The sequence below is a fragment of the Lepus europaeus genome, chromosome 8 (genome assembly GCF_033115175.1).
Source record: "Lepus europaeus isolate LE1 chromosome 8, mLepTim1.pri, whole genome shotgun sequence".
Taxonomy (NCBI): Eukaryota; Metazoa; Chordata; class Mammalia; order Lagomorpha; family Leporidae; genus Lepus; species Lepus europaeus.
In genome coordinates, this window is record NC_084834.1 from 94,982,930 (window position 1) to 95,008,618 (window position 25,689).

At 41.7% G+C, this 25,689-nt stretch overlaps 1 protein-coding gene across 23 annotated transcripts in view; it reads left to right on the forward strand.

Annotated features, from left to right (window-relative positions):
* The window catches only part of SEC31A (SEC31 homolog A, COPII coat complex component), an 88,796-nt gene that overhangs the window by 35,920 nt on the left and 27,187 nt on the right, over positions 1-25,689 (forward strand). For 6 of the 23 annotated variants that reach the window (XM_062198576.1, XM_062198578.1, XM_062198579.1 and 3 more), the window contains exons 13-21: positions 940-978; positions 1,431-1,508; positions 6,908-6,983; positions 7,715-7,893; positions 11,213-11,339; positions 12,922-13,067; positions 14,263-14,436; positions 20,633-20,806; positions 25,533-25,625. In XM_062198576.1, coding sequence (XP_062054560.1) covers positions 940-978; positions 1,431-1,508; positions 6,908-6,983; positions 7,715-7,893; positions 11,213-11,339; positions 12,922-13,067; positions 14,263-14,436; positions 20,633-20,806; positions 25,533-25,625 — 1,086 coding nt within the window. The remainder of the gene's footprint in view (positions 1-939; positions 979-1,430; positions 1,509-6,907; positions 6,984-7,714; positions 7,894-11,212; positions 11,340-12,921; positions 13,068-14,262; positions 14,437-20,632; positions 20,807-25,532; positions 25,626-25,689) is intronic. The other 17 variants (XM_062198582.1, XM_062198585.1, XM_062198588.1 and 14 more) reach the window with 5 other exon arrangements.

The following is a 25,689-nucleotide window of genomic DNA, read 5'->3' on the forward strand; positions in this document are numbered from 1 at the left end:
CGCAAACACTGGAAATAGCACTGAGTTTTTAATAACGGGCTCAGTAACCAGCGGCCTAGGGGGAGAGAGGAAAGGAAGCTCAAGTTTGCCACATCTTAACTTATGAAACCATTACCTTTAAGAGGAAGTGATATTGCAATTTTGTATTATTCTTCTAGAAAGGGGGCTTGGTATTCTACCATGCTGACATCAATAGCATCAAAAAGCATCTTGACTTTGCAAGCCTTAGAGGCAATATTTTATATTCTCTTACAGTGTAGCTTGTAATTAGCTTTTGGTGGTTCTTCAGAATTGATTAACTATCTGTAGCATTGCAGAAAATGTTGCATACCTGGTACAGGTTGGATACTATGCATTCTAAGCACTGATCAGTGCTCCTTTGATGTCAGACAGACCTAGGATGGCCTCTCAGCCCTGCTACTTAGTGGCTGTGTGTCCTTGCTCACTCTAATTTTAGAGTTTTTATATTTAACTCTTTTATTAGCCTAAACTTCATGATGCTGTAACTTTTTTAGGTTTGCCAGAGATTAATATGAAAGTTTTGCTGCATGCCTGATAGCAAAAAATGAGGAAATAGAATCTGATTGTCAAAATACTTCTAATAGCAGTTCTTTGCATAGTGAGTACCTGAAGAAATATTTTAAAAAATTAATTATAGTTACTTTATTTAAAGCAAAGGAGAAGAAAACGTGTTCATTTTGAGGTTGGTTTTGTCACTGAGCTTCAGAGCAGGATACCTCTGTGCAGTAGAATTCCCTGTGAACCAAAGTAGAACTATTAAGAAGTAGTTCTGCACAGATTTTATTCTTTGCTTTAAACGTACTATCCCTGATGAATTTTGTAGACTTTTGTCCTTGAGAATGGTGTAATAGGTGAACGTTAGCTGTATACCTTGGAATAGAATTTTGTTTAGTAGGTGAGTTGTTATTTTTATTTCAGATTGCTTTGGCCTTGAACAAAGTGGATGGAGCTGATGTGGTAAGAAGGCCTTTAAAATTTTGGTTAGGCCATAACAGAAAAAGGAAGTGTCATTTAAGAAATTGGTCTTTTTTATGCTTCATGTGTAAAAATAAATGCTGATTCTAGGTCTTTTAATACGTTTCTAATTCTCATCTTAAAACAGCATAAAATGTAATAATGGCAGAGCATTCTTTGTATTGTCATCTTTGAATTTTGTAAAAGAGGAAAATCAGTCAATGACTGCTCAGATACTTATGGTGAAGATTTTTTTTTTTTTTTTTTTTTTTTTTTTTTTTTGCTGGGGGAACATTTGCTTTTACTCTAATGGAATTTCTCAGATTTATTCAATGTTGCTTCTGATGATTAAACTAGCTTTGGATGTTGTTTGGTTGGGTCTTTTGTCTTCCTTGTTACTAATCTTTTAATGCTGTGTTCTTCAACTTCCTCTGTGATTGTTTTGTGTACCAAAGGCTCTTAAAGACTCTGATCAAGTAGCACAGAGTGATGGGGAGGAGAGCCCAGCTGCTGAAGAGCAGCTCTTGGGAGAGGTACTTATTTTTTTTTTTTCATACTATATTGGACAAAAATACGCGATATTTGTGTATCTTGGTAAAATATCGAAAACTTCCCTGACTACTTCTTGAAAAATTAAGTTGAAGTATATTGCTTTCTTAGAGATGTTTAAAGTAGGAATCTATTTATCTAGGGTAGGCCAACAGAAATACCATCTTTGAGCTCTTTAGTTCTCTGATTTGGCTTCTGGATTATATATATGTTTATATTACAGTTGTACATATATTAAAATTAACAGTTGATGTAAAATTCACTTAATTTTTAGGTCAGATAGCTATGTCAAACTGAAAAGAGGTTTTATTCAGAAATCCACTTTGCATTGCACATAAGGGATAATTTTTTTAAGGCACATAAACATCTAGGTCCCACTTTCAGGAGCATAGTTTTCTGAATTAGTCTCAAAGTTAGAATCTGAGAATATTTCACTAAACTAAATTGATTGTCATTTTATTATCAGTGTATCCTTAGCTATAGGTGATACATTTTATAACTAACTAAAAAAGAGTCCTTGAACACAGAGTTGTATCATTAAATCTTTTTCCTTTTAATTTTCTGAGTTTTTTTAAACGACTAATAACTAACACTATAATTTACTTTCCTTGCTTCTATTTTTAGTTTATGTTGGAAAATTAATCATCAAGTTTATGTTTCTTTTCTTATCTCTTGACTTTTTCTTTGTTCTTGGGATATGGGCTGTCCCGCCTGCAATACATTCTATAATCTTTTACTAAGTTATAAAAGTAATTCATCGTCAATAAATTTAGACTATTACAAGATGACTATAAAACATTTTTCCTTAGAAGTGGATCTAGTAGTATTAGTGTAACATGGGAATAGAGGGTCTGACTAAAATATTATTAAAGTATGAATTAATTTGAGAATACCTAGAGAAAATTACAGGGCATGTGTATAATTAGATTGAATATGTGTTATCCAATAGATGATGATTTGAGAATCCACTCGTGAATAATAGGTAGTGTATTTAACAAACAGTAATCATTACTGTATACCTTTTTTAAAAAAATCATCTATTTGGAAGTCAGAGTTACAGAGAGAAGGTGTGATGGAGAGAGAGAGAGATACTTCCATCAGCTGGTTTACTCCTCAGTTGGCTGCAATGGCTGGGGCTAGGCTAGGCTGAGCCAGGAGCCAAGAGTTTCTTCTGAGTCTCCCACTTGGGTAGCAGGATCCCAGGCACTTGGGCCATCTTCTGCTGCTTTCCCAGGCACATTAGCAGGGAGCTGGATCAGACATGGAGCAGCTAGGACTCAAAGCAGTGCTCCTATGGGAGGGCATCATCATAGGCTGCACCACAGTGACAGCCCCTTGCTGTGTAAACTGAGTATCTGAAAAAATTGTGTTTAAGTATCCCTTTGGTTAGCACCATACAGACTTTTTAAAGAATATGTTTATTTTAGAGACAGACAGAGTGAGTTCTCAACCACTGGTTTGCACCCCAAATACTTACATTGGCTGAGGCTGAGAAGATCAAAGCTGGGAGCTGGAGTGTCAGCCCTGGTCTTCCATGTGGGAGCTGTCACGTGGTATTTCTGAAGGTGACAGCAGGAAGCTGTAATTGGAATCAGGGCTCAATCTGTTTCAGAACCCAGGCATCCTATCCAGTATGCCAAACACTTGCTTCCTTAGATTTTTTTCTGTAATTTTTCTTATTTATTTTCAATTTATTGCAGAGAAACAGAGATCTTAACATTCAGTAGTTCACTCCCAAATGCCTCTAACAGCTAGGGCTAGGCCAGGCTGAAACCAATAGCCACGAACTCCATCTGTGTGTCTCATGTGGGTGGCAGGGATCCCATTACTTGCACAGTCATCTGCTGCCTCCCAGGCACATCAGCAGGAAGCTGCATCAGAAGCAGTGTAACCAGAACTTGATCCAGTCACTGTAATACATAGGAAGTGGATAGCTCTAGTGGCAGCCTAACCAGTGTGGTGAATACCCACCCCAATACAGATTTTCTTTTTTAAAGATGTATTTATTTATTTGAGAGACAGAGAGGGAGAGACAGAGAGAAAGGACTTCCATCTGCTGGTTCACTCCCCAAATGGCTGCAACGAAGCCAGGAGCCAGGAACTTCCTCTGAGTCTCCCACGCAGGTGCAGGGGCCCAAGGACTTGGGCCATCTTCTACTGCTTTCCCTGGCCATAGCACAGAACTGGATCAGAAGAGAAGCAGCCTGGACACAAACTGGAGCCCATATGGGATGCCAGCACAAGTGGAGGCTTAGCCCACTATGCCGCAGTGCTGGGATTCCCTCCACCAATATAGATTTTTTTTAATTTATTTTTATTTTTATTTTATTTATTTATTTTTTTTGGACAGGCAGAGTGGACAGTAAGAGAGAGAGAGAGACAGAGAGAAAGGTCTTCCTTTTCCGTTAGTTCACACACACACCCCCCACTGGCCGCTGCGGCCAGCGCACTGCAGCCAGCACACCGCGCTGATCCGAAGCCAGGAGCCAGGTGCTTCTCCTGGTCTCCCATGCGGGTGCAGGGCCCAAGCACTTGGGCCATCCTCCACTGCCTTCCCAGGCCATAGCAGAGAGCTGGCCTGGAAGAGGAGCAACCGGGACAGAATCCGGCACCCCGACCGGGACTAGAACCCAGGGTGCCGGCACCACAGGCAGAGGATTAGCCTATTAAGCCACGATACCAGCCACCAATATAGATTTTTAAAAATCATTTTTATCCAGGTATCTGAGTATAAAAATTGGCTTTAGGTTTAACAAAGCCTCTGTTTTGGATACTGTTTATAAATAGCTAGCAAGTTCAGCGCTGTTTGCTGAGTCCGACAGTGGTTTTGGGTCCAGCTGGGGAAAGTGGTCTTAGCCACTCAGTGCAGCTGAGGACCTCCCCAGGATTTTAAGGAGTAGGTCCCTCTGTAACAAGGGTGGTGACCTGCTGTTAAGGGAAGAGTGGGCTGCTGAAATATTACTGCTCTCCACAGAGGAGAGGTATGGAACAGTTAGCTGAGGCAGATGGGGGGTGTTTGAAGAAGTTTTGCGTTGCCTTGAGCCCTGTGTTAAGTGAAGTAACTTTGGAAGCCATTCATTGTACAATTGTCAGAATGAGAGTGATTATATTTATGTGGTGATATTACAACCATGTTCAGAAAACCTGGGTTTCTGAGTCTGCTTTTCAGGTAGCTGCAAGGTTGTAAAACAATAAATGTCAACCTAAGAAAATACTATAACATTTTGTTCATAAATTTTTTTGAAAAAATTATTTATTTATTTATTTGAAAGACAGAGATACAGAAGGAGAAAGGGAGACATCTTCCATCCGCTGGTTTACTCCCCAAATGGCTGTAACAACCAAGTCTGGGCTGGGCCAAAGCCAGGAGCCAGGAGTTTCTTCTGGGTCTCCCTCATGGGTGCAGGGGCCCAAGTACGTGGGCCATCTTCTGCTGCTTTCCCAGATGCATTATCAGGAGCTGGATTGGAAGTAGAGCATCTGGGACGCGAACTGGCACTGCAGATGGAGGCTTCACCTTCTGTGCCACAGCGCCAGCCCTGTCCAGAAGCTTCTTAAAAGACAACCCTGGCTTCATTGCTAGTGGTCTGCCTGAATTCAGGGCTGTTTGATTTGTTTATTGTGGTTTTTGAAATCCTGACTTGTAGGTAAACCTGGAAAGAGGAGAAGTGAATATGTAGCCTTTTAGCATTTAGTAGCACTGGAAAGAAAGCTCATTTCTAAAACAGACAAACAAGAAGAGGAAGAAAGAGGGGTGTTTATGGAGGCAGATCTTCCCTTTTACCTTAGAAATACTTTGTGCTTTTCAAAGGTAGCATACATATCAAAGGTACTTACTACATAATAAATCGTATGCATTTTGGCTACATGTTTACTTTGTAAGTCTGTAAATACAGATTTAGTTGTGTTTAAAAAACAAATTTGAAAGATGGTGAATTTTCAAAGTATTTTGTAAATTCCTTAGTGAATATATTCTGGTTAGTATCTCTGATTTATTCCTTAATGTAAATTCTTAATATTATCTTTTGAGTTTTTAAACTCCAAAATGCTTTTGTTTAGTTGCAGAAAGGAAATTAAGGTTATGGGTATTCTGTAATGGCCAACATTAATTAAGCTTTATTAACAGATAATGTAATGCTGTACTGTGCACTAAAATTATCCAATTTCAAAATGCTCCTGACCTTGAATATTAGGTACTTACATTCTCATATGAATAGGTAACTTAACCACAGAAGACAGATGTTTTAGCTTGTGTTAGAAAAGTTAAAAAGAGCTGTGGTTTTTTTTTTTCCTTTCTAATCTCTGAGATTTTTTTTCTTTTGAATTTTTTTTTTTGACAGGCAGAGTGGACAGTAGAGGGAGACAGAGAGAAAGGTCTTCCTTTTTGCCGTTGGTTCACCTTCCAATGGCCGCCGCGGTAGGTGCGCTGCGGCTGGCGCACCGCGCTGTTCTGATGGCAGGAGCCAGGTGCTTCTCCTGGTGTCCCATGGGGTGCAGGGCCCAAGCACTTGGGCCATCCTCCACTGCACTCCCAGGCCATAGCAGAGAGCTGGCCTGGAAGAGGGGCAACCGGGACAGGATCGGTGCCCTGACCGGGACTAGAACCCGGTGTGCCGGCGCTGCAAGGCGGAGGATTAGCCTGTTGAGCCACGGCGCCGGCCTTTTTCTTTTGAATTTTTAAGCATAGAAGAGAAATGATTTCAGGTTATTTGCCAGCAAAATGCCTACATTTTGTATAGAAAGAAAATATTGAATTTATTTTGAATCAGTCTTGTAGGTAGCTTCAGAAATTTACAGTAAAACTTTTTTGTAACAAAAATTATTTTATAGCAAAAATATTTTACAGTGACCTGCTGTTTGAAGTATGACTTATTTCAGAGAATATTACCTCATATAATTGAATTTGAGTATATGACTATGCATAAATCATCATTTTACAGATGAATTTTTCGTAATTCAGTTCAAACAAAACAAGCCCTTATAACCAAACCTGGTAAATGGAGTTATTAGATGTGTAGAAACAGTGTTTTAAAAAACCTAAATAGTATAATCAAAAAGCCACTCATGGTTGAGGTATCCAAGGAAACAAAGATTCTTTAGCTTTAAAAATAGCCTTTGAGGTAGCAATAGTGCATGCACTTCTGTACAGTGTGACTATGCACACTGAAGTGTGACGGTGCTCCTGCTGACCTTGGCCTTTACTATTGTGTTAACGCTTAGGGAGTCAGATTGTAGTGGAGACTTAGATCTGACAGTGTTTTCTGGATTAACTTGGCATGTCTTCTACTCAGGCGGTAAATAATCACGTATAAATTTTGTTTTGCCAGTAAATTGTGGCAAACAGTTTCATTCTGGTTAAATTGCTGCCTTTTCCATCTCTCAGCATGTTAAAGAGGAAAAACAAGAATCTGAATTTCTACCCTCAGCTGGAGGAACATTTAATATCTCCATCAGTGGGGGTAAGCACCTGTTGGTTTTTATTTTTTATTGCTTTTGTTAACCATTTGAAAGCCAGCAGTTCCTGAGTTTAAGTTAGAACTTCTTTGTCACAACTAGACTAGGTTATGTTTTTTTTTGTTTTTTTTTTTAAGATTTATTTATTTATTTGAAAGTCAGAGTTACACAGAGAGGAGAGGCAAAGAGAGAGAGAGAGAGAGAGAGAGAGAGAACCATCTGATGGTTCACTCCGCAATTGGCTGCAATGGCTGAAGCCGTGCCAGTCCAAAGGCAGGAGCTAGGAACTTCTTCTGGGCCTCCCAGGAGGGTGCAGGGGCCCAAGGCCTTGGGCCATCTCCTACTGTTTTCCCAGGCCATAGCAGAGAGCTGCATCAGAAGTGGAACAGCTGGGTCTTGAACTGGCTGCTATATGGGATGCCATCACTTCAGGCCAGGGCATTAACCCACTGTGCCACAGTGCCCACCCCAAGACTAGGTTTTCATGTAGTATGTGGACTGAGTATCTTGGGAAGGGAAATGTGCTTGGTTTGAGCAGTCTGCAAAATGTATTGTGTTACATAAGTATTTCTCTAGATTTCCATGGATCTCATCCATAAATAACAGCTTGTGTTAGAAACTGATTTACCAGTAATTAGCAACTAGCATTATATTTGTGTGTGTAAATTGGTAATGTGTACTTTTTAGTTGTTTTTGATATTTCCTGTTTAACTTCGGTGTTATTTTCTTATTGCAGATATTGATGGCTTAATTACTCAGGCTTTGCTGACGGGTGATTTTGAAAGTGCTGTTGACCTTTGTTTACATGATAACCGCATGGCTGATGCCATTATATTGGCCATAGCAGGAGGAAAAGAACTTTTGGCTCGAACCCAGACAAAGTACTTTGCCAAATCCCAAAGCAAAATTACTAGGGTATGTTATTTTAAAAATAAACAGTAACATTTATCTCCATGATTATATGAAAATATCATCATACTATAGATTATTGAAATAAAAACAATGAAGGATAAAAAAACAAACAAAAACCTCTCCATAATTCCTTGACCCAGAAATAGTTGTTGGAAGTTTGGCATGATTATTCCTGTTTTTGTTGTTTCCATATGTAGTTTTAAAAATTAAAACTATTTTTGTATTGTAGAAAATTGCTATAGCTTTATTTGGCATGAAATACTGTGAAGAATAATTTTAAAACATATGGTTGTTCACCTAGAGTTAATTCTTGTTAATATACTAAAGAGTTCTAATTATCTCTTTAACATAGAAAGTTAGTAAATCTTTTCATACCTTTTTTTGTATATTTATAAAATTTCTTTTTAAAGATTTATTTATTTGAAAAAGTTACAGAGAGAGGTAGAGACAGAGAGAGAGGTCTTCCATCCTCTGGTTCACGCCCCAGATGGCCGCAAAGGCCAGAGCTGCACTGATCCGAAGCCAGGAGCCAGGAGCTTCTTCTGGGTCTCCCATGCAGTGCAGGGGCCCAAGAACTTGGGCCATCTTCTACTGCTTTCCCAGGCCATAGCAGAGAGCTGGATCAGAAGAGGAGCATCTGGGACTAGAACCGGCACCCATATGGGATGTCGGGGCTTCAGGCCAGGGCTTTAACCCACTGCGCCACAGCGCTGACCCCTATAAATTTTTTAAAACAGGATCAGGGTCACACATGTATGTCTGTGTGTGGTTTAGCTTATAGGTAGTCTCATTATAAGAATTTTCCCACATCATTAAAGATTCTTATAAATATTTTTATTGCTCTATAATATTTATGATAGGAATATGTTTTTCTCATACTTTTGGGTGTTTACAATATTTTGCTAATTTAAACACCTTTGTTTATGTACTATAAATGCCTTTGTTGTGACTGAAGATTTATACAAATCTCTGAGGCTATAGTCCTAGGAGAGGAACTTATGGCATAGAAGGCCTAAAAAATTATAACCCTTCTATGTGATATTATTTTTCCACATCATATAAAAGTAATTTTTGTGCAAACCATTTTCCATAGAAGTTAACTGCAATGCCCCCAGCATTGGTTGCTGTCAGTCTCCCAGCCTCTTCCCATGTTCTTCTCTCCCTGGTTTGTTTGTTTGTTTTTATTTTTTTGACAGGCAGAGTTAGACAGTGAGAGAGACAGAGAGAAAGCTCTTCCTTTTCCGTTGCTTCACCCCCAAAATGGCTGCCACGGCCCGTACGCTGCACTGATCTGAAGCCAGGAGCCAGGTGCTTCCTCCTGGTCTCCCATGCCGGTTCAGGGCCCTAGCACTTGGGCCATCCTCCACTGCCTTCCCAGGCCACAGCAGAGAGCTGGACTGAAAGAGAAGCAACCGGGACAAAATCCGGTGCCCCAACCGGGACTGGAACCCGGGGTTCCGGCGCTGCAGGCGGAGGATTAGCCAAGTGAGCCACAGCGCCAGCCTCCCTGGTTTATTTTTTCACCACACTGGCTGTTTTTCAGTTTCTTTCTTTCTTTTTTTTTTTTTTTTTTTTAAGATTTATTTATTTATTTGAAAGTCAGAGCTACGCAGAGAGAGAGAGATCTTCTATCTGCTGGTTCACTTCCCAATTGGTCGCAATGGCCAGAGCTGCGCCGATCCGAAGCCAGGAGCCAGGCGTTTCTTCAGGGTCTCCCACATGGGTGCAGGGACCCAAGGACTTGGGCCATCTTCTACTGCTTTCCCAGGCCATAGCAGAGAGTTGGATAGGAAGTGGAGCAGCCAGGACTTGAACTAGCACCCATTTGGGATGGCGGCACTGCAGGCAGTGGCTTTACCAGCTACGCCACAGCACTGGCCCCTGTTTTTCACTTTGTCACTCACTCCACATTCCTTTGTCCCTAAGACTTCACACCTAGTTTTCCTGAGCATGGAATGCCATTCCCTACTTTTCCTTTTTTTTTTTTTTTTTTTTAATGTTTGTTGACTTTATTTTATTTTATTTGAAAAGAGAGAGAGATCTCTTTCATCTGCTGATTCATTCCCCAAATGCCACAACAGCTGGCTGAAGCTAGGGTCAGGAACTTAATCCAGGTCTCCCACATGGGTGACAGGGACCCCTGTATTTGAGCTATCACCTGCTGCCTCATAGGATGCTCAATAGCAGGAAGCTGGGAGTGGGAACAGAACCATTACTTGAACCCAGGCACCCATCTATGGAATTTGGGCATCCCAACCATAGTCTTTTTTTTTTTTTTGACAGGCAGAGTGGATAGTGAGAGACAGAGAGAAAGGTCTTCCTTTTTGCCATTGGTTCACCCTCCAATGGCCGCTGCGGCCAATGCATCGTGCTGATCCGAAGCCAGGAGCCAGGAGCCAGGCGCTTCTCCCGGTCTCCCATGCGGGTGCAGGGCCCAAGGCCATAGCGGGTACCTTCCCAGTCCATAGCAGAGAGCTGGATTGGAAAAGGGGCAACCAGGATAGAATCCGGCGCCCCAACTGGGACTAGAACCCGGTGTGCCGGCACTGCAAGGTGGAGGATTAGCCTGTTAAGCCACGGCGCCGGCCCGTTTTTTCTTTTTTTAAAAAGATACATTTATTTGAAAGGTAGAGTTACAGAGAGAGGGAGAAAGAGATCTTCCGTTTGCTCGTTCACTCTGCACATGGCCACAATGATCTGGGCTGGACCAGGCTGAATCTAGGAGCCTGGAGCTTTATCCGGGTCTCCCACGTGGATGGCAGGGTCACAAGGACCTGGGCCATCTTCTGCTGCACTGCCAGGTGCATTAGCAGGGAGCTGGATCAGAAGTGGAGCAGCTGGGACTCAAAGCAGTGCTCACATGGGATGCCAGTGTTGCAGGCAGCAGCTTAACCCACTGTGCTGCAACGCCATGCCCCCAAGCAGTCTTAATCCTTGTGCCAGATACCCCAGTTTTTGCTTCTTGGTGAAGTTAAATCCTGTTTGTCCTTCACATCACTTCTCAGAATTCTGCATGCCTAGGCAGTTTTTCCTGGTTTGTCAGAGCAGGTCCCGTCATCTTGTTGAAAGTTCTGATAGCAGCCTATACTTTGCCTCTTCATATTTTACAGACGCATTAGTATAGCTTTGTGTTTTGTTCAGAGGAAATGTGTCATCTGTTAAGTCATTTAGTTGGTTCAATACTGTGCTTCACTTCGCTGCAGCTTTATTTGTCCTGAAATGCTATAAAGAGCAATTTCGAAAGGTGCGGTTGTTTAGCCAGAGTTAATTTTTGTTGATACACTAAGGACTTCTAATTCTCTCTTTGTTTTTCTTTCTCAAGCTCATCACTGCAGTAGTGATGAAGAACTGGAAAGAGATTGTAGAGTCTTGTGACCTTAAAAATTGGAGAGAGGCTTTAGCTGCCGTATTGACTTATGCTAAGCCAGATGAATTTTCAGCCCTTTGTGGTAAATGAGCTTTATATTTCTTTTATGTATGTGACATGGTATGCTATAATAAAATTAAAGCCAAGCTTTATTAGAAATTTTTGTAAATCATGCATCAACATCTGCAACAAATAAGAAAAATAAGTTATTTAAATGTTTTTCTCAGAATTATAAGTACATCAGTTTTCCTAACATACTCATTTAATTTTTAAGATATATATTTATCTATATGAAAGGTAGAGAGTTACAGAGATGGGGGAGAGACGGAGACAGAGAGAGCTTCCATCAGCTGGTTCACTCCCCAGATGGCTGCAACCATCAGGGCTGTGCCAGGCCAAATATAGGAACCAGGAGCTTCTTCTGGGTCTCCCACGTGGGTGACAGGAACCTAAGCAGTTGGGTCATTTGCTGCTGCTTTTTCAGGCCATTAGCAGGGAGCTGGATCAGAAGTGGAGCAATCAGGACTCCAACCACTGCGCATATGGGATGCCAGCACTACAGTCGGCAGCTTAACCAACTGTGCCACAGTATCAGCCCCGTAGGTGGCAGCTTTACCTGCTGTACTACAATGCCAGCTCCCAGTCATTATTTCTAAAATGTTTTTTAGTGATTTTGATTTCAGACAGATCAGAGTTGGAGTCTTGCCTCTGCCTCTTTAGTTATTGTATGACCTAGGAAAAAATACTTTCTAAGCCTCAGTTTGTTCATCCATAAAATTGTACATAAGCAGCCCCCACTTAATAAATGTCAGCTGCATTCAGTGAAGAATTATAACACTTTTTAAAGATTTTTTTTTTTTTTTAATTTCTTTGAAAGGTAGAGTGACAGAGAGAGAGGGAGAGACAGTGTGAGAGATCTTCCATCCACTGGTTCACTCCCCAAATAGCCAGAGTGTCTGGGCCTGTGCCATGCTGAGCTTCTTCTGGGTCTCCCATGTGGGTGCCAGGGCCCTAACACTTGGGCCATCTTCTGCTACTTCCCTAGGCACATTAGCAGGGAGCTGGATTGGAAGTGGAGTAGCCAGGACATGAACCAGTGCCACTGGTGCTGCCAGCAGCAGCTTTACCTGCTGTGTCACAATGCTAGTCCCAAGAATTACATTTGAGTAGGAATGACTGTTATGGGCTATGTGTAACCTTGTGGCAATGGAATAAATATTATTTTTAAGGAAACCTTTTGTTAGTACAGTAAAAAAAAAAAAAACATTTGCTACCTTGAAGGTTTATGAGGATATGAAAACTGTAAGCTATTAACCATGTTTTCATACACTGAAGTAGACTTAGCTGGCATTGAGAAGTCTATTCCATATGTGCCAATAGGATTTTTCTGTTGAAATATTGTTCCCATTTATGTTTTTTTCCTAATTAATAGAATTAAGTTCTTCAGCTTTAGAATCTTGTGAAATCATTTATCACATACAGTTTGTCACCCACACCCATTCATTTAACACATAAATACTCACAGAGCATTTAGAGTGATTTTCTCTTTAATATTCATTGGTTGTGAAGTTTAATTCAAACTTTTTAAAATATTGGGCTACTGACTTCCTCGTATACAGATTGCCTTGTGTGAAGTCTTACTTTGTTTTTCTCTTGATTTATAGATCTTTTGGGAACCAGGCTTGAGAGGGAAGGAGATAGCCTCCTACAGACTCAGGCATGTCTCTGCTATATTTGTGCTGGGAATGTAGAGAAACTAGTTGCATGTTGGACTAAAGCTCAAGATGGAAGCAACCCTCTGTCCCTTCAGGTTAGTTTCTTTGAAACAAAAAGTGCTCACATTACCCTTTGGCCCTTTGGATCATCAAGTGACATTGTAGAAACGCATTTATAACTGTCTGAAGAAGCAAAATTTGTGATGGTGTAGCATGGAGTAACAGCTGTTTGTAAAAACAGGGTTGTGATGACAGTTTGCTAGGAAAAGTAGGTGTCAAGTGCTCTGAAAACAGCCCCAGTGTGCTTACTTCTTTTTCCTGATGCTGCTGTCCTGCCTGCAGTAGCCCTCCTGCCTTAGGCAGAGAAAAAAGTTAAGGAATGGAATGCAACCCCAGTACCAAGAGAGAATCTTCATGGTTAAGAGACAGATGGAAATAAAATGTAAATGGAATCCCATCTCACACCAATACACAAGCAAGAGAGGAAGTAAAAATGAAACTGTTCTCAGAGACCAAGTAACTTTATGTTTAAAATTTTTCCCCCAAGCATGTAATCAACCAACTTACTATGTTTCTGTATATATATATGTATGTGTGTGTGTATATATATTATATATATATTATATATATATATATATATATATATATAGACTTCAGTAGTATCATCGCAAAATTAAAAGTCAGTTTGGAAAATAAAATTTTTCTTCTAAGTGCTTCTGAGAGAAAAACACTTGTTTCACATTGCCAGGCTTGTGTATTTAGAAGGGCAGACAGAGAAGACAGTCTTATGCATTCTACATGAGACCTACGTAGCTTGCCACGTTAAAAGAGTTGACATTGAAGGGCAGCATGAGAAACCTTGAGGGTCATGTGCCTTGTCTGTGGGTCACCTCATAGTAGTGTGGTTTTTGTTGGGTGGATGGTATGATGCTGTCACTCACAGTTCCTCCTCTACTTGGTAGAGCATAGTTTCAACTTTCAGATACCTGCCTGTAACTTTCACTTCGCATATTTGCCTGTTTTACATTGCTAGGCAAATATTTAGATGTTTAGAGGAAAGTGGTAACCTGGGCCTTATTCGTAAGAGACTACCTTCCTCCTCAACTTTTTCAGTTACCTAAATAGTGGCCCCTATTCCATACTTTTCAAAGAGGGATAATAATAGGTGGTATACTTTTAGTAGACTTTGAAATTCTTAGTAACTCTTGAGCTTTTCCTGCTTCCTTTTTACACATAACCTTGGCATCTTTGTTCATATCCCTCTCATTCTCCCTTTTTTTTCTCATCAAGGATCTAATTGAGAAAGTTGTCATCCTGCGAAAAGCTGTACAGCTCACCCAGGCCATGGACACTAATGCTGTGGGGGTTCTCCTGGCTGAGAAAATGAGTCAGTATGCCAACTTGTTGGCAGCGCAGGGCAGCATTGCTGCAGCACTGGCTTTTCTTCCTGACAACACCAACCAGGTAATTAGAATTGACAATTTGTTGTCTTTAATATATGAGTAAGGTGAGTCCAGTAGATAGCACTTGATGTTAGTCTGTGAGTGGATGGAGTGTTCTGGAAGATTTGAATTTCTAACACTCAACGGTGGGTAGATGTTACTGACAGTTCTTTAAGGATCATTTTAAGTATACCTAATCTGTTTAGATATGATGCTCTTGTTGTATGATAGATTGCTTTGTACTGAGGGACTATGTAGGAGTTTAGGGAAAAGAATGGGGGGAAAACAGATTCTTCTAAATCAGAATGCTGATTCTTCATATAAAGTTCTTTTTAGGAACATTTTATTTTGGAAAGCTATAAATGTTAATACTTAATGAGGCAAATGGGGACCCAGCGCAGTGGCTTAGCAGGTTGAGCCATCACCTACAGTGCCGACATCCCATATGGATGCTGATTCCAGTCCTGGCTGTTCCACTTCCAAGCCAGCTCCCTGCTAATGTGCATGGGAAAGCAGTAGAAGATGGCCCAGATACTTGGGAGCCTGCACTCATGTGGGAGACCCAAAGAAGCTCCTGGCTCTGGCTTCAGACCGGTCCAGCTCCACCATTGCCCATCTGGGGAGGAATCCAGCAGATGGAAGATCCCTGCCATCCTGTAACTCTGCCTTTCAATAAACTAATAGTTTTTTTTTTTTTTTAATGAAGCAAATGGGATTGCTAAAATTTCTAACTTCCAACATATTAATATAATATAGGTATTAGCAAGAAAATCCATTCTGTATACTACTTCAACCTGCTTTAGTTTTTATTTATTTATTTATCTGAAAGGCAGACAGAGATGGACAGAGACAGAGCTCCCATCCACTGGTTCATTTCCTAACATCAGCAATAGCCAGGGCTGGGCCACCCTTAAGTTAGGAACCTAAAATTCAGTGTAGGTCTCCCGTATGGATAGCAGGGACCCAGTAACTTGAGCCATTACCTGCTGTCAACCAGGACGTGGACTAATAGGAACCTAGAATTATGAGTAGAGCCGGGACTCAAATCCAAGCATTCCATTATGAGATGTAGCTATGTGGTGTTGGCATATCCTGTGTACTCGTATGCTGACACCAAGTGTCTTCACTGTGCCAAATACCTGCGTCCATTTAATCTGATGCTGTTTATGTGTGTATATATTTATATATAATATATATGTTTATATGTATTTATATATGTGTGTATATATTTATATAAAAGTATTATATATAATATATAAAAGTATTCTACATATGTATATGAAGTATTCAGGGCAGATGGAACTGCTTTACATTCCTAATTTATTGTCCTTATTTGATGTACACTAAAACTCAGTGTTTTCCATAATATTTGGTTTTATTATTTTTTTAAAAGATTTATTTATTTATTTATTTGAAAGGCAGAGTTGTAGAGAAAGAGTAAGAGACAGAGATCTTCCATCCACTGGTTCACTCCCCAGATGGCTACAATGGCCAGGACTGTGCCAGGCCAAAGCCAGGAGCTTCTTTTGGGTCTCCCGCATAGGTGACAGGAGCCCAAATACTTGGGCTATCTTTTGCTGCTTTTCCCAGGCATTAGCAGAGAGCTGGATCAAAAGTGGAGCAGCTGGGACACAAACCAGTGCCCATATGGGATGCTGGTGTCAAAGGTCATGGCTTTACCTGCTACGCCACAACGCCAGTATCCATAATGTTTGTTTCAATTAAGTAAGTGATTGGGTGTAGAGTGCTGAACAAGATTGCCAAGATCCTTATCCTCAGGAGCTTCCAAATGCAATATGGCTGTAGACAAGTATCATAATGCTCTGATAGATGTAGTGGTGCTATGAAAACACAAAATAGGAGTACCTGCACCAATAATGGAACATGAATGGGGGGAGGGCACTGAAGAAACTTTCCTGTAAGGTGGATATTTATAACTGCATTTTAATGTCTTATGGATCTTGATTTTGAACCTTGCAGATATTTTGTTGTCCCTGTACTTTTTATTATTATTATTATTATTATTATTATTTAAAGATTTATCCATTTGTTTGAAAGAGTTACAGAGAGAGAGGGAGAGACAGAGAGAGAGGTATCTTCCATCTGCTGGCTCACTCCCAAATGGCCACCGTAGCCAGTACTGGACAAGGCTGAAGCCAGGAGCCAAGAGCTTCATCCAGGTCTCCCACAAAGGTGCACTTGAGCCATCCTCTGCTGCTTTCCTAGGTGCATGAGCAGGGAGCTGGATTGGAAGTGGAGCAGTCAGGACAGGAACTAGCACCCGTATGGGATGTTGATTTCACAGGTGGCAGTTTAACCCACTGCACCACAACGCCAGCCCCCTGTACCTTTTATTAACTTTATTCTGGTCTTGATGGATTTCTTTTAGTTCTTTTCAGTATTTTGTCTGTTATAGGGAATTATCAGTAAGTTTCAGGGAGTAAAATTACACACTTGTATATGCTTCAGGACTCTGTAGGTGTGTCTGTCTAATTGGTTTTGTAGATATTTAATGCTAGGATCCAGTTCATATCTTCCTGTTATTGTTAACGAGAGTATTAGATACAGGAGCATAGCCTTTTTTTTTTTTTTTTAGGTTTATTTTGTTTATTTGAAAGGCAGAGTTACAGAGATCGAGAGGGAGATATATAGAGATCTTTCATCTGCTGGTTCACTCCCCAAATGAATGCAGCTATCGTGGCTGGGCCGGGCTGACACCAACAACCAGGAGCTTCTTCCCTGTCTCCCATGTGGATGGCAGGGGCTCAAGGGCCTGGGCCATCCTTTGCTGCTTTTCCAGGCACATTAGCAGGAAACTGGATTGGAAGTGGAGCAGCCAGTACTCAAACTGGCACCCAAATGGGATGCTGGGATCACAGGTGGCAGCTTAACCTGTTATACAACACCAGCCCAAGGAGCATAGTCTTTTTCTTCATGGCAGCTTTCACACAAGTGTTTTTTTTTTTTTTTAAGATTTATTTATTTATTTGAAAGTCAGAGTTACATAGAAAGAGAAGTAGAGACAGAGGGAGAGAAGTCTTCCATCCACTGGTTCACTCCCCAATTGGCTGCAATGGGTGGAGCTGTACCGATCCGAAGCTAGGAGCCAGGTGCTTCTTCTGGGTCTCCCATGCACGTGCAGGGGCCCAAGGATTTGGGCCATCCTCCACTGCCTTCCAAGGCCATAGCAGAGAGCTGGATCGGATGTGGAGCAGCCAGGACTCGAATTGGTGCCCCTATGGGATACTGGTACTGCAGGCAGTGGCTTTACCCACTACACCACAGTGCCGGCTGTTCTCACAAGTCTTATGACTGTTTACTTATTGAAGTTTTATTGTTAAATAGAGACATGGCACTTTTTAAGACTAACATAATTGAAGACCTTCAGATCATTTAGCCTTAAGATTAAACTGTTAATTTTCCAGTACCATTTGCAAGTGTATTTCTAAAAGTTTTGTGGAAAAGAGAATAAAAACTTTGCTTTGGTACAAAAAAAGAGTTTGAAATTGGTACTCAAAAGAAATCTTAAAATGCTTATGGAAAATATGTATATTGATAAAAATTTGCAGGTTGTCAAACGTTTTTTTGCACCAATGAACTTTTTTTTTTTTTTTTAATTTGACAGGTAGAGTTATAGACAGAAAGAGACAGAGAGAAAGGTCTTCCTTCCTTTGGTTAACTCCCCTAATGGCCACTACGGCCGGCACGCTGCGCCAATCCGAAGCCAGGAGCTGGGTGCTTCCTCCCGGTCTCCCATGCAGGTGCAGGGACCAAAGCACTTGGACCATCCTCCACTGCCCTCCCAGGCCATAGCAAAGAGCTGGACTGGAAGAGGAGCAACCCACTAGTCCCGGTTGCTCCAGTACCTGGTGCCCCAACTGGGACTGGAAACCGGGGTGCCAGCGCCGCAGGTGGAGGATTAGCCAAGTGAGCCACGGCGCCGGCAACCAATGAACTTTTTTTTTTTTTTTTGACAGGCAGAGTGGACAGTGAGAGAGAGACAGAGAGAAAGGTCTTCCTTTTGCCATTGGTTCACCCTCCAATGGCTGCCGTGGCCGGCACACTGCGGCTGGTGCACCACGCTGATCCGAAGCCAGGAGCCAGGTGTTTCTCCTGGTCTCCCATGCGGGTGCAGGGCCCCAGCACTTGGGCCATCCTCCACTGCACTCCCGGGCCACAGCAGAGAGCTGGCCTGGAAGAGGGGCAACCGGGATAGAATCCAGCGCCCCGACCGGGACTAGAACCCAGTGTGCCGGCTCCGCAAGGCAGAGGATTAGCCTATTGAGCCACGGCGCCAGCCCCAATGAACTTTTAATTCTGTTTTCCATGAACTTCATAAAGTGCCCTTGTATAATCATCTGCAGTTTTTTTGTTTGTTTGTTTTGCTTTTTTGACAGGCAGAGTTAGTGAGAGAGACACAGAGAAAGGTCTTCCTTCCATTGGTTCACTCCCCAAATGACCACTACAGCCGGCGCACCGCGCTGATTCGAAGCCAGGAGCTAGGTGCTTCCTCCTGGTCTCCCATGCAGGTGCAGGGCCTAAGCACTTGAGCCATCTTCCACTGCCTTCCCATGCCACGGTAGAGCGCTGGACTGGAAGAGGAGCAACTGGGACTAGAACCCAGCGCCCATATGGGATGCCGGTGCTGCAGGTGGAGAATTAACCAAGTGAGCCATGGCGCTGGCCCCTCATCTACAGTTTTTGCATATTATTCTCTATAGGATTTTTTGGACTTTAAAGGACATGCTTTATGCATAAAAGCATAAATTCTGTGTTACTTCTTCTTATTTATCTCAGTAGACCTTGCATTTTTTGGAGAGTATGTCGCAAGACTGTGATACCATTTATATAAAAATCTCTGCTATAAAAGACAATAAACATATGTAAAAAGTTTAAATGGCCTGTTTAAACCTTTAACAAATTTATAGAAATATATAATCTTTTAAAGATAATTAAATTATTACTGAAACATTTTAACATGTTGCTTTTTGTTATTTGTTAATATCTAGAACATGCATGTGATCAACAAATACTTTTGTAAATCTGTGTCATTGTAAATCTGTATGAGCTATAGATGTGAATCTATCAATTCGTTTCAAAAATTTCTCATAGATTTCTTTTTTTTTTTTTTTTTGACAGGCAGAGTGGATAGTGAGAGAGAGAGAGATAGAGAGGAAGGTCTTCCTTTTTGCCGTTGGTTCACCCTCCAATGGCCGCTGCGGATGGCGCATCTCGCTGATCCGAAGCCAGGAGCCAGGTGCTTCTCCTGGTCTCCCTTGCAGGTGCAGGGCCCAAGCACTTGGGCCATCCTCCACTGCCTTCCCGGGCCATAGCAGAGAGCTGGCCTGGAAGAGAGGCAACCGGGATAGAGTCCGGCGCCCCAACCGGAACTAGAACCCGGTGTGCCGGCACCGCAAGGTGGAAGATTAGCCTGTTAAGCCACGGCGCCGGCCTCTTAAATTTCATATTTTTAAGATTTATTTATTTTTTTGAAAGGCAGAGTTAGAGAGGGAGGGACAGAGTCAGAGAGAGATCTTCCATCCACTGGTTCACTCCCCAAATAGCTGCAACAGCTAGAGCTGGACTGATCCAAAGTCAGGAGCTAGGAGCTTCTTCTGGGTCTCCCACGTGGGTAATGGGGCCCCAGTACTTGGGCCGTCTTCTGCTGCTTTCCCAGGTGCATTAGCAGGAAGCTGGATCGGAAGTGGAGCAGTCAGAACTTGAACCAGTGCCCATATGGGATGCTGGCACTGCAGGCGGCGGTTTTACCCACTACACCACAGCACTATCCCCTAAATTTCATTTTTCTTAGATGACTGTTTTCATCCAGCATTATAGCAGTTGATTTTCCTTGGGAGTCTGTTTTGTTTGTATATTTTTAGTTAGTTTTGTAATTTGTGAGCATTAACCATAAGAAAACTTAAGAAGAGCTGTGGTGACAAGGGAAAAGTCATAATAACATGATGAAAGCCTAGTTCAAATTCCTGCCTCAGTTAAATTACAAGTTACACTATAGGTCATTGAATTCTAGTGCCATTCGTGAATATTAGAAATAATGATGTCAGATCCTCAAGTGTCAAGGTCTATAGTGTAATACACAACATGTATACAAAAGGGAGTCTCTTGAATGATCCATATTACTTTAAGAAAATGAATATGCTGTCATAAGTTGGATGAATTCTAATAATTTGCCTTGTTTTCTTCATTGTTTCTTCCAGCCAAATATTGTGCAGCTTCGTGACAGACTTTGTAGAGCACAAGGAGAGCCTGTACCAGGACAAGAATCAGCTAAAGTTCCTTATGAGAGACAGCCGCTGCCCAAGGGCAGGCCTGGGCCACTTGCTGGCCACCCCCAGATGCCGAGAGTTCAAACTCAACAATATTACCCCCATGTGAGTGGAAGCATTTGTGTGTTTCTAGTCAAATTTATAATTTTAGTTTGTTGGGCAAGACAGTTCTGATATGGTAAAGACAGACAACATCGTGAAAGTTTCTGGACTCTTGAAAGTAGCGTTTATGATCTACTTTTCAGAATGATCCAATTAACCTGGTCAAACAAATTATAGTGTAGCTGTAAATTAGTTCTAAACTCCACAGGGAGGTGTTTTTTTTTCTTTTTCTTTACATGTGTTCTCTTTCTCTCAATTTTAAGATTTATCTATTTGAATAATGTCTGAGAGTAACAGAATAATATTCTGAGAGTGATAGAAAGGGAGAGAAAGAGATCTTCCATCACTGGTTTACTTCCCAAATGTCCACAACAGCCAGATCTGGGCCAGGCTGAAGCCAAAAGGTTTCCATCCCTGTCTCCTACATGGGTGGCAGGGGCCCAAATATTGGCGCCATCTTCCACTGCCTTCCCAGGAGCGTTAGCAGAGAGCTAGATCAGAAGTTAAGCAGCCAGGATTTAAACCAGCACTGGTTTAACCCACTGCACCACAGTGCCAACCCTTGTATATTTCTTCTTGAGATTTCTATTTGATTCATCCTACAACCTGAAATAGAGTAGCAGGAATAATCTTATTAGTGATTTGGTTAATTTTATATGTATTTTTAGAAAAGTCTTTTTTGAGCAATTTTTTTTTTTTTTTTTTTAATTTGACAGGCAGAGTTAGTGTGAGAGAGAGACACAGAGAAAGGTCTTCCTACCTTTGGTTCACCCTCCCAAATGGCCGCCACAGCCAGTGCACTGCACTGATCTGAAGCCAGGAGCCAGGTTCTTCCTCCTGGTCTCCCATGCGGGTGCAGGCGTCCAAGCACTTGGGCCATCCTCCACTGCCTTCCGGGGCCATAGCAGAGAGCTAGACCGGAAGAGGAACAAGCGGGACTAGAATCTGGCGCCCATATGGGATGCTGGTGCCGCAGGCGGAGGATTAACCCAATGAACCATGGCGCCGGCCCATGAGCAATTTTTTTTATCATTAGTATGGGTTTGCTGTGTTGCCTGTACCTGCACAATAAAGAATATCCAGAATACAAATATTTTTGGACAACTTGGATATTAGAAAAGAGTAAATGACCAAAGGAAGGTTTATGAAGTTATAGGTTATGGAGAATGTGAAAAGATTCATACTTTTAATTCATAAAATTTAATTCATAAGTTTTAATCTAGTTTTTGAATTACCAAATGTTTGGTGGCATAAAATGTGGCCTCTTACTATCTTACTATTTCATGTAGGAACTTAGGTTTCCAGAGCAACAGATAACCTTAAATGGAAAGTATCTTCCCATAAGTATGTAATATGTGGTTTTGATTGATAGCAAAGTTAATATTAATATGTCTATTTTAAAATGGAACAAATTGCTTGTAGGATTGATAGGCTTTTTGCATTTTGTTATAAGGAAAGTAAATATTAAATCATGAAATATTTAAAAAGAAAAAAATCATCTTTTAGCTGTTATATTTTTTTTGGTACTTAACCAGGATAGATTACATTTGAAAGTAACTGTCCACTAGAATTCTCTGGATTTTTTTTTTTCATTTGTTTGACAAGTGTTTATTGAGTGAATGCTGGGTATTATTCTAGTTCTTGGGGGTATATTGGTGAACATAATATACAAACATAAATTCCCCACCCTGCTGGAGATTCTGTTAGACTGTGAAAGTCTCTGCCATAGGAGGGGCAGAACAGATGATGGCTAGGAAAACTGAGGGACAGAGCTCTCAAGTGATCCATCAGAGTTTTAAGATCGAAAGCTTGAATTTCTCAATTAAAGCTGATAAATGGCCAACATGGGATTAGAGCTCTCAAGTGCTTATGTTAGACCAGGCCCTTTTTTGGGGATACTGAAGCAAGGCAAGGTGGGAGCAGAGAATATTTACTCTTTTTTTGTTTGTTTGTTTGTAAAGGTTTATTTATTTATTTATTTATTTATTTTTGAAAGGCAGAGTGACAGAGAAAGAGAGGGAAGGAGTGAAAGATCTTCTATCCACTGGTTCACTTCCCAAATACAACAGCCTTGGCTGGGACATGCCAAAGCCAGGAGCTAGGGCCTCCATCCTGGCCTCCCTTGTGGGTGGCAGAAACCTAACTTGAGCTATCATTTGTTGCTTTCCCAAGCTCTTAGCAGGAAGCTGCATCAGAAGCAGAGCAACAAGGACTCAAGCAAGTACTCTGATAGATATAGGATGCTGGCATCCCAAGTGGCAGCTTAACTCTGTGCCACAAAGCGTGCCCCAGAATATTAATTCTTTATATTCTTGAATTTAATTGTCTTTCTGGGAGAAGGCATAAGTATTGAAAGACTTTTGTTCTACCTGTATATACCAATGTTGTAATCTAAGAAGAGAAAAACAATTTGAATTATAAATAAAGCAGTGATTTTCTTGATTATAACGTGAGATTTACTGAATGAATGAGGACAGTGGCTTGTGGATTTTTTGTGGGTTTTTTTTTTTTTTTTAAGATTTATTTATTTATTTGAAAGGCAGAGTTACAGAGAGGCAGAGAGAGAGAGAGAGTCTTCTATCCACTGGCTCACTCCCCAAATAGCTGCAGAGGTTGGAGCTGTGCTGATCTGAAGCCAGGAGCCAGGAGCTTCTTCTGAGTCTTCCATGTGGATACAGGAGCCCAAGGACTTGGGTCATCTTCTACTGTATCCCCCGGCCTTAGCAGAGAGCTGGATCGGAAATGGAGCAGCCAGGACTTGAACTGGTGTCCATATGGGATGCCAGTACCACAGGCGGTAGCTATACTCACTATGCTACAGCACTGGCCCCATGGCTTGTGGTTTTAAAGCAATGTTTAGTGGATGGGGCTGTGGCGTAGTGGGTTAGAGCCCTGGCCTGCAGTGCCAGCATCCCATATGGGCACCAGTTTGAGTCCCGGCTGCTCTACTTCTGATCCAGCTCTCTACTATGGCCTGGGAAAGCAGTAGAAGATGGCCCAAGTCCTTGGGCTCCTGCAACCACATGGTAGACCCGGAAGAAGCCCCTGGCTTCTGCCTTCAGATCGGTGCAGCTCCAGCCATTGCAGTCAGTTGGGGAGTGAACCAGTGGATGGAAGACCTCTCTCTCTCTGCCTCCCTTTCTCTCTCTGTATAACTCTGACTTTCAAATAAATAAATAAATCTTTAAAAAGAAAGAGAGAAAGAAAAAAAGCAAACAAGCAGTGTTTACAGACATGGTTAATGGGATGCCAGATTAGCAAGACTTCTCCTACTTCAATCAGCACAGCTCTGCTTTTTATTTATTTATTTTTAAGGATTTATTTATTTATTTGAAAGGTAGAGTTACAGAGAGGCAGAGGCAGAGAGAGGGGTCTTTCACCTGCTGGTTCACTCCCCAGTTGGCCACAATGGCTGGAACTGCGCCGACCTGAAGCCAGAAGCTTCTTCCGGGTCTCCTACATGGGTGCAGGGATCCAAGAACTTGGGCCATCTTTCACTGCTTTCCCAAGCCATAGCAGAGAGCTGGATCAGAAATGGAACAGGGGCCAGCACTATGGTGTAGCAGATAAAGCTGCCGCTTGCAGTGCTGGCATCCCATGTGGGCACTGGTTCAAGTCCCGGCTGCTCCAGTTCCGATCCAGCTCTGTACTATGGCCTGGGAAAGCAGTACAAGATGGCCCAAGTCCTTGGGTCCCTAAACCCACATGGGAAGACTCAGAGGAAGCTCCTGGCTCCTGGCTTCGGATCAGTGCAGCTTTGGCTGTTGCTGCCAACTGGGGAGTGAATCAGCAGATGGAAGAACTCTCTCTCTCTCTCTCTCCCTCTCTCTGCCTCTCTATCTCTCTCTGTGTAATTCTGACTTATAAATAAATAAATAAATCTTTTAAAAATATAGTGGAGCAGCCAGGACTCAAACTGATGCCATATGGGATGCTGGCACTGCAGGTGGTGGTTTTACCCACTATGCCACAGTGCCAGCCCCTGCTTTTATATATGTATGTGTGTGTTTAAGATTTACTTGACAAAAAGGATTTTAGTTGCTTGAAAAATGACAATGAAAACTAATAGACTCCAGGGTAAGTAACGTGGTTTAGTGTGAAAATACTGGCCTGGGAAGCAGGTGTGACCTAAAGTCACTCCTAGCTCCATTCACCACTGAGTCAAACCCCTCCCTTCTCTGGCCCTTGATTTTCTCTGTGCTAAAGAGAGGGGACTAGGCTGGATAATTTAAGATGCAGTTGTGATATTCTCTGATTGTGTGACTTTCAAGCTTTGTATGGAATTAATATGATTTTTGTGGTGTTAATCAAATCCAGAAAAGGGAGCTTTTCACAATATGCTTGCAGATTAATAGTAGCATGAGTACTATTAATGCTTCAAAAATCACTTTTTAAATCAATTACTTTTCTCGAATGTCGTCTTGCCCTAGTTATAGGACCTCACTTTTCCCACTTCCTCCTGATGCTTGAATGGCATTGTCCTTGTGCTTTGATTCAGATTTTCATATTGATTTTTCTCCTGCCCCCCTCCCCTCATTTTGTTATGACTATGTGTTTTTCTTTTGGAATCCCAGCTACCTTGAAAGCATTTGCCTGACTGATGTACGTTATCTTGCAGCTCTTTTGGCTTTTCATCTGGCTATTATTAATACCTTTTGAGTTGTTTTTTTTTTCTTTTAATGTTTCCATTTTTTATTTTCTGTGATTGGTATTTCTTTGTTCAATTCAGGTTAGAATTGCCCCTACTGTCACTACCTGGAGTAACAAAACTCCTACTGCCCTTCCCAGCCATCCACCTGCAGCCTCTCCCTCTGACACACAGGTATATCCTTCCTTATTCCTCTTTGAGCAGGATTCTGCTCACCTAAGTATATTTATAGATAGTT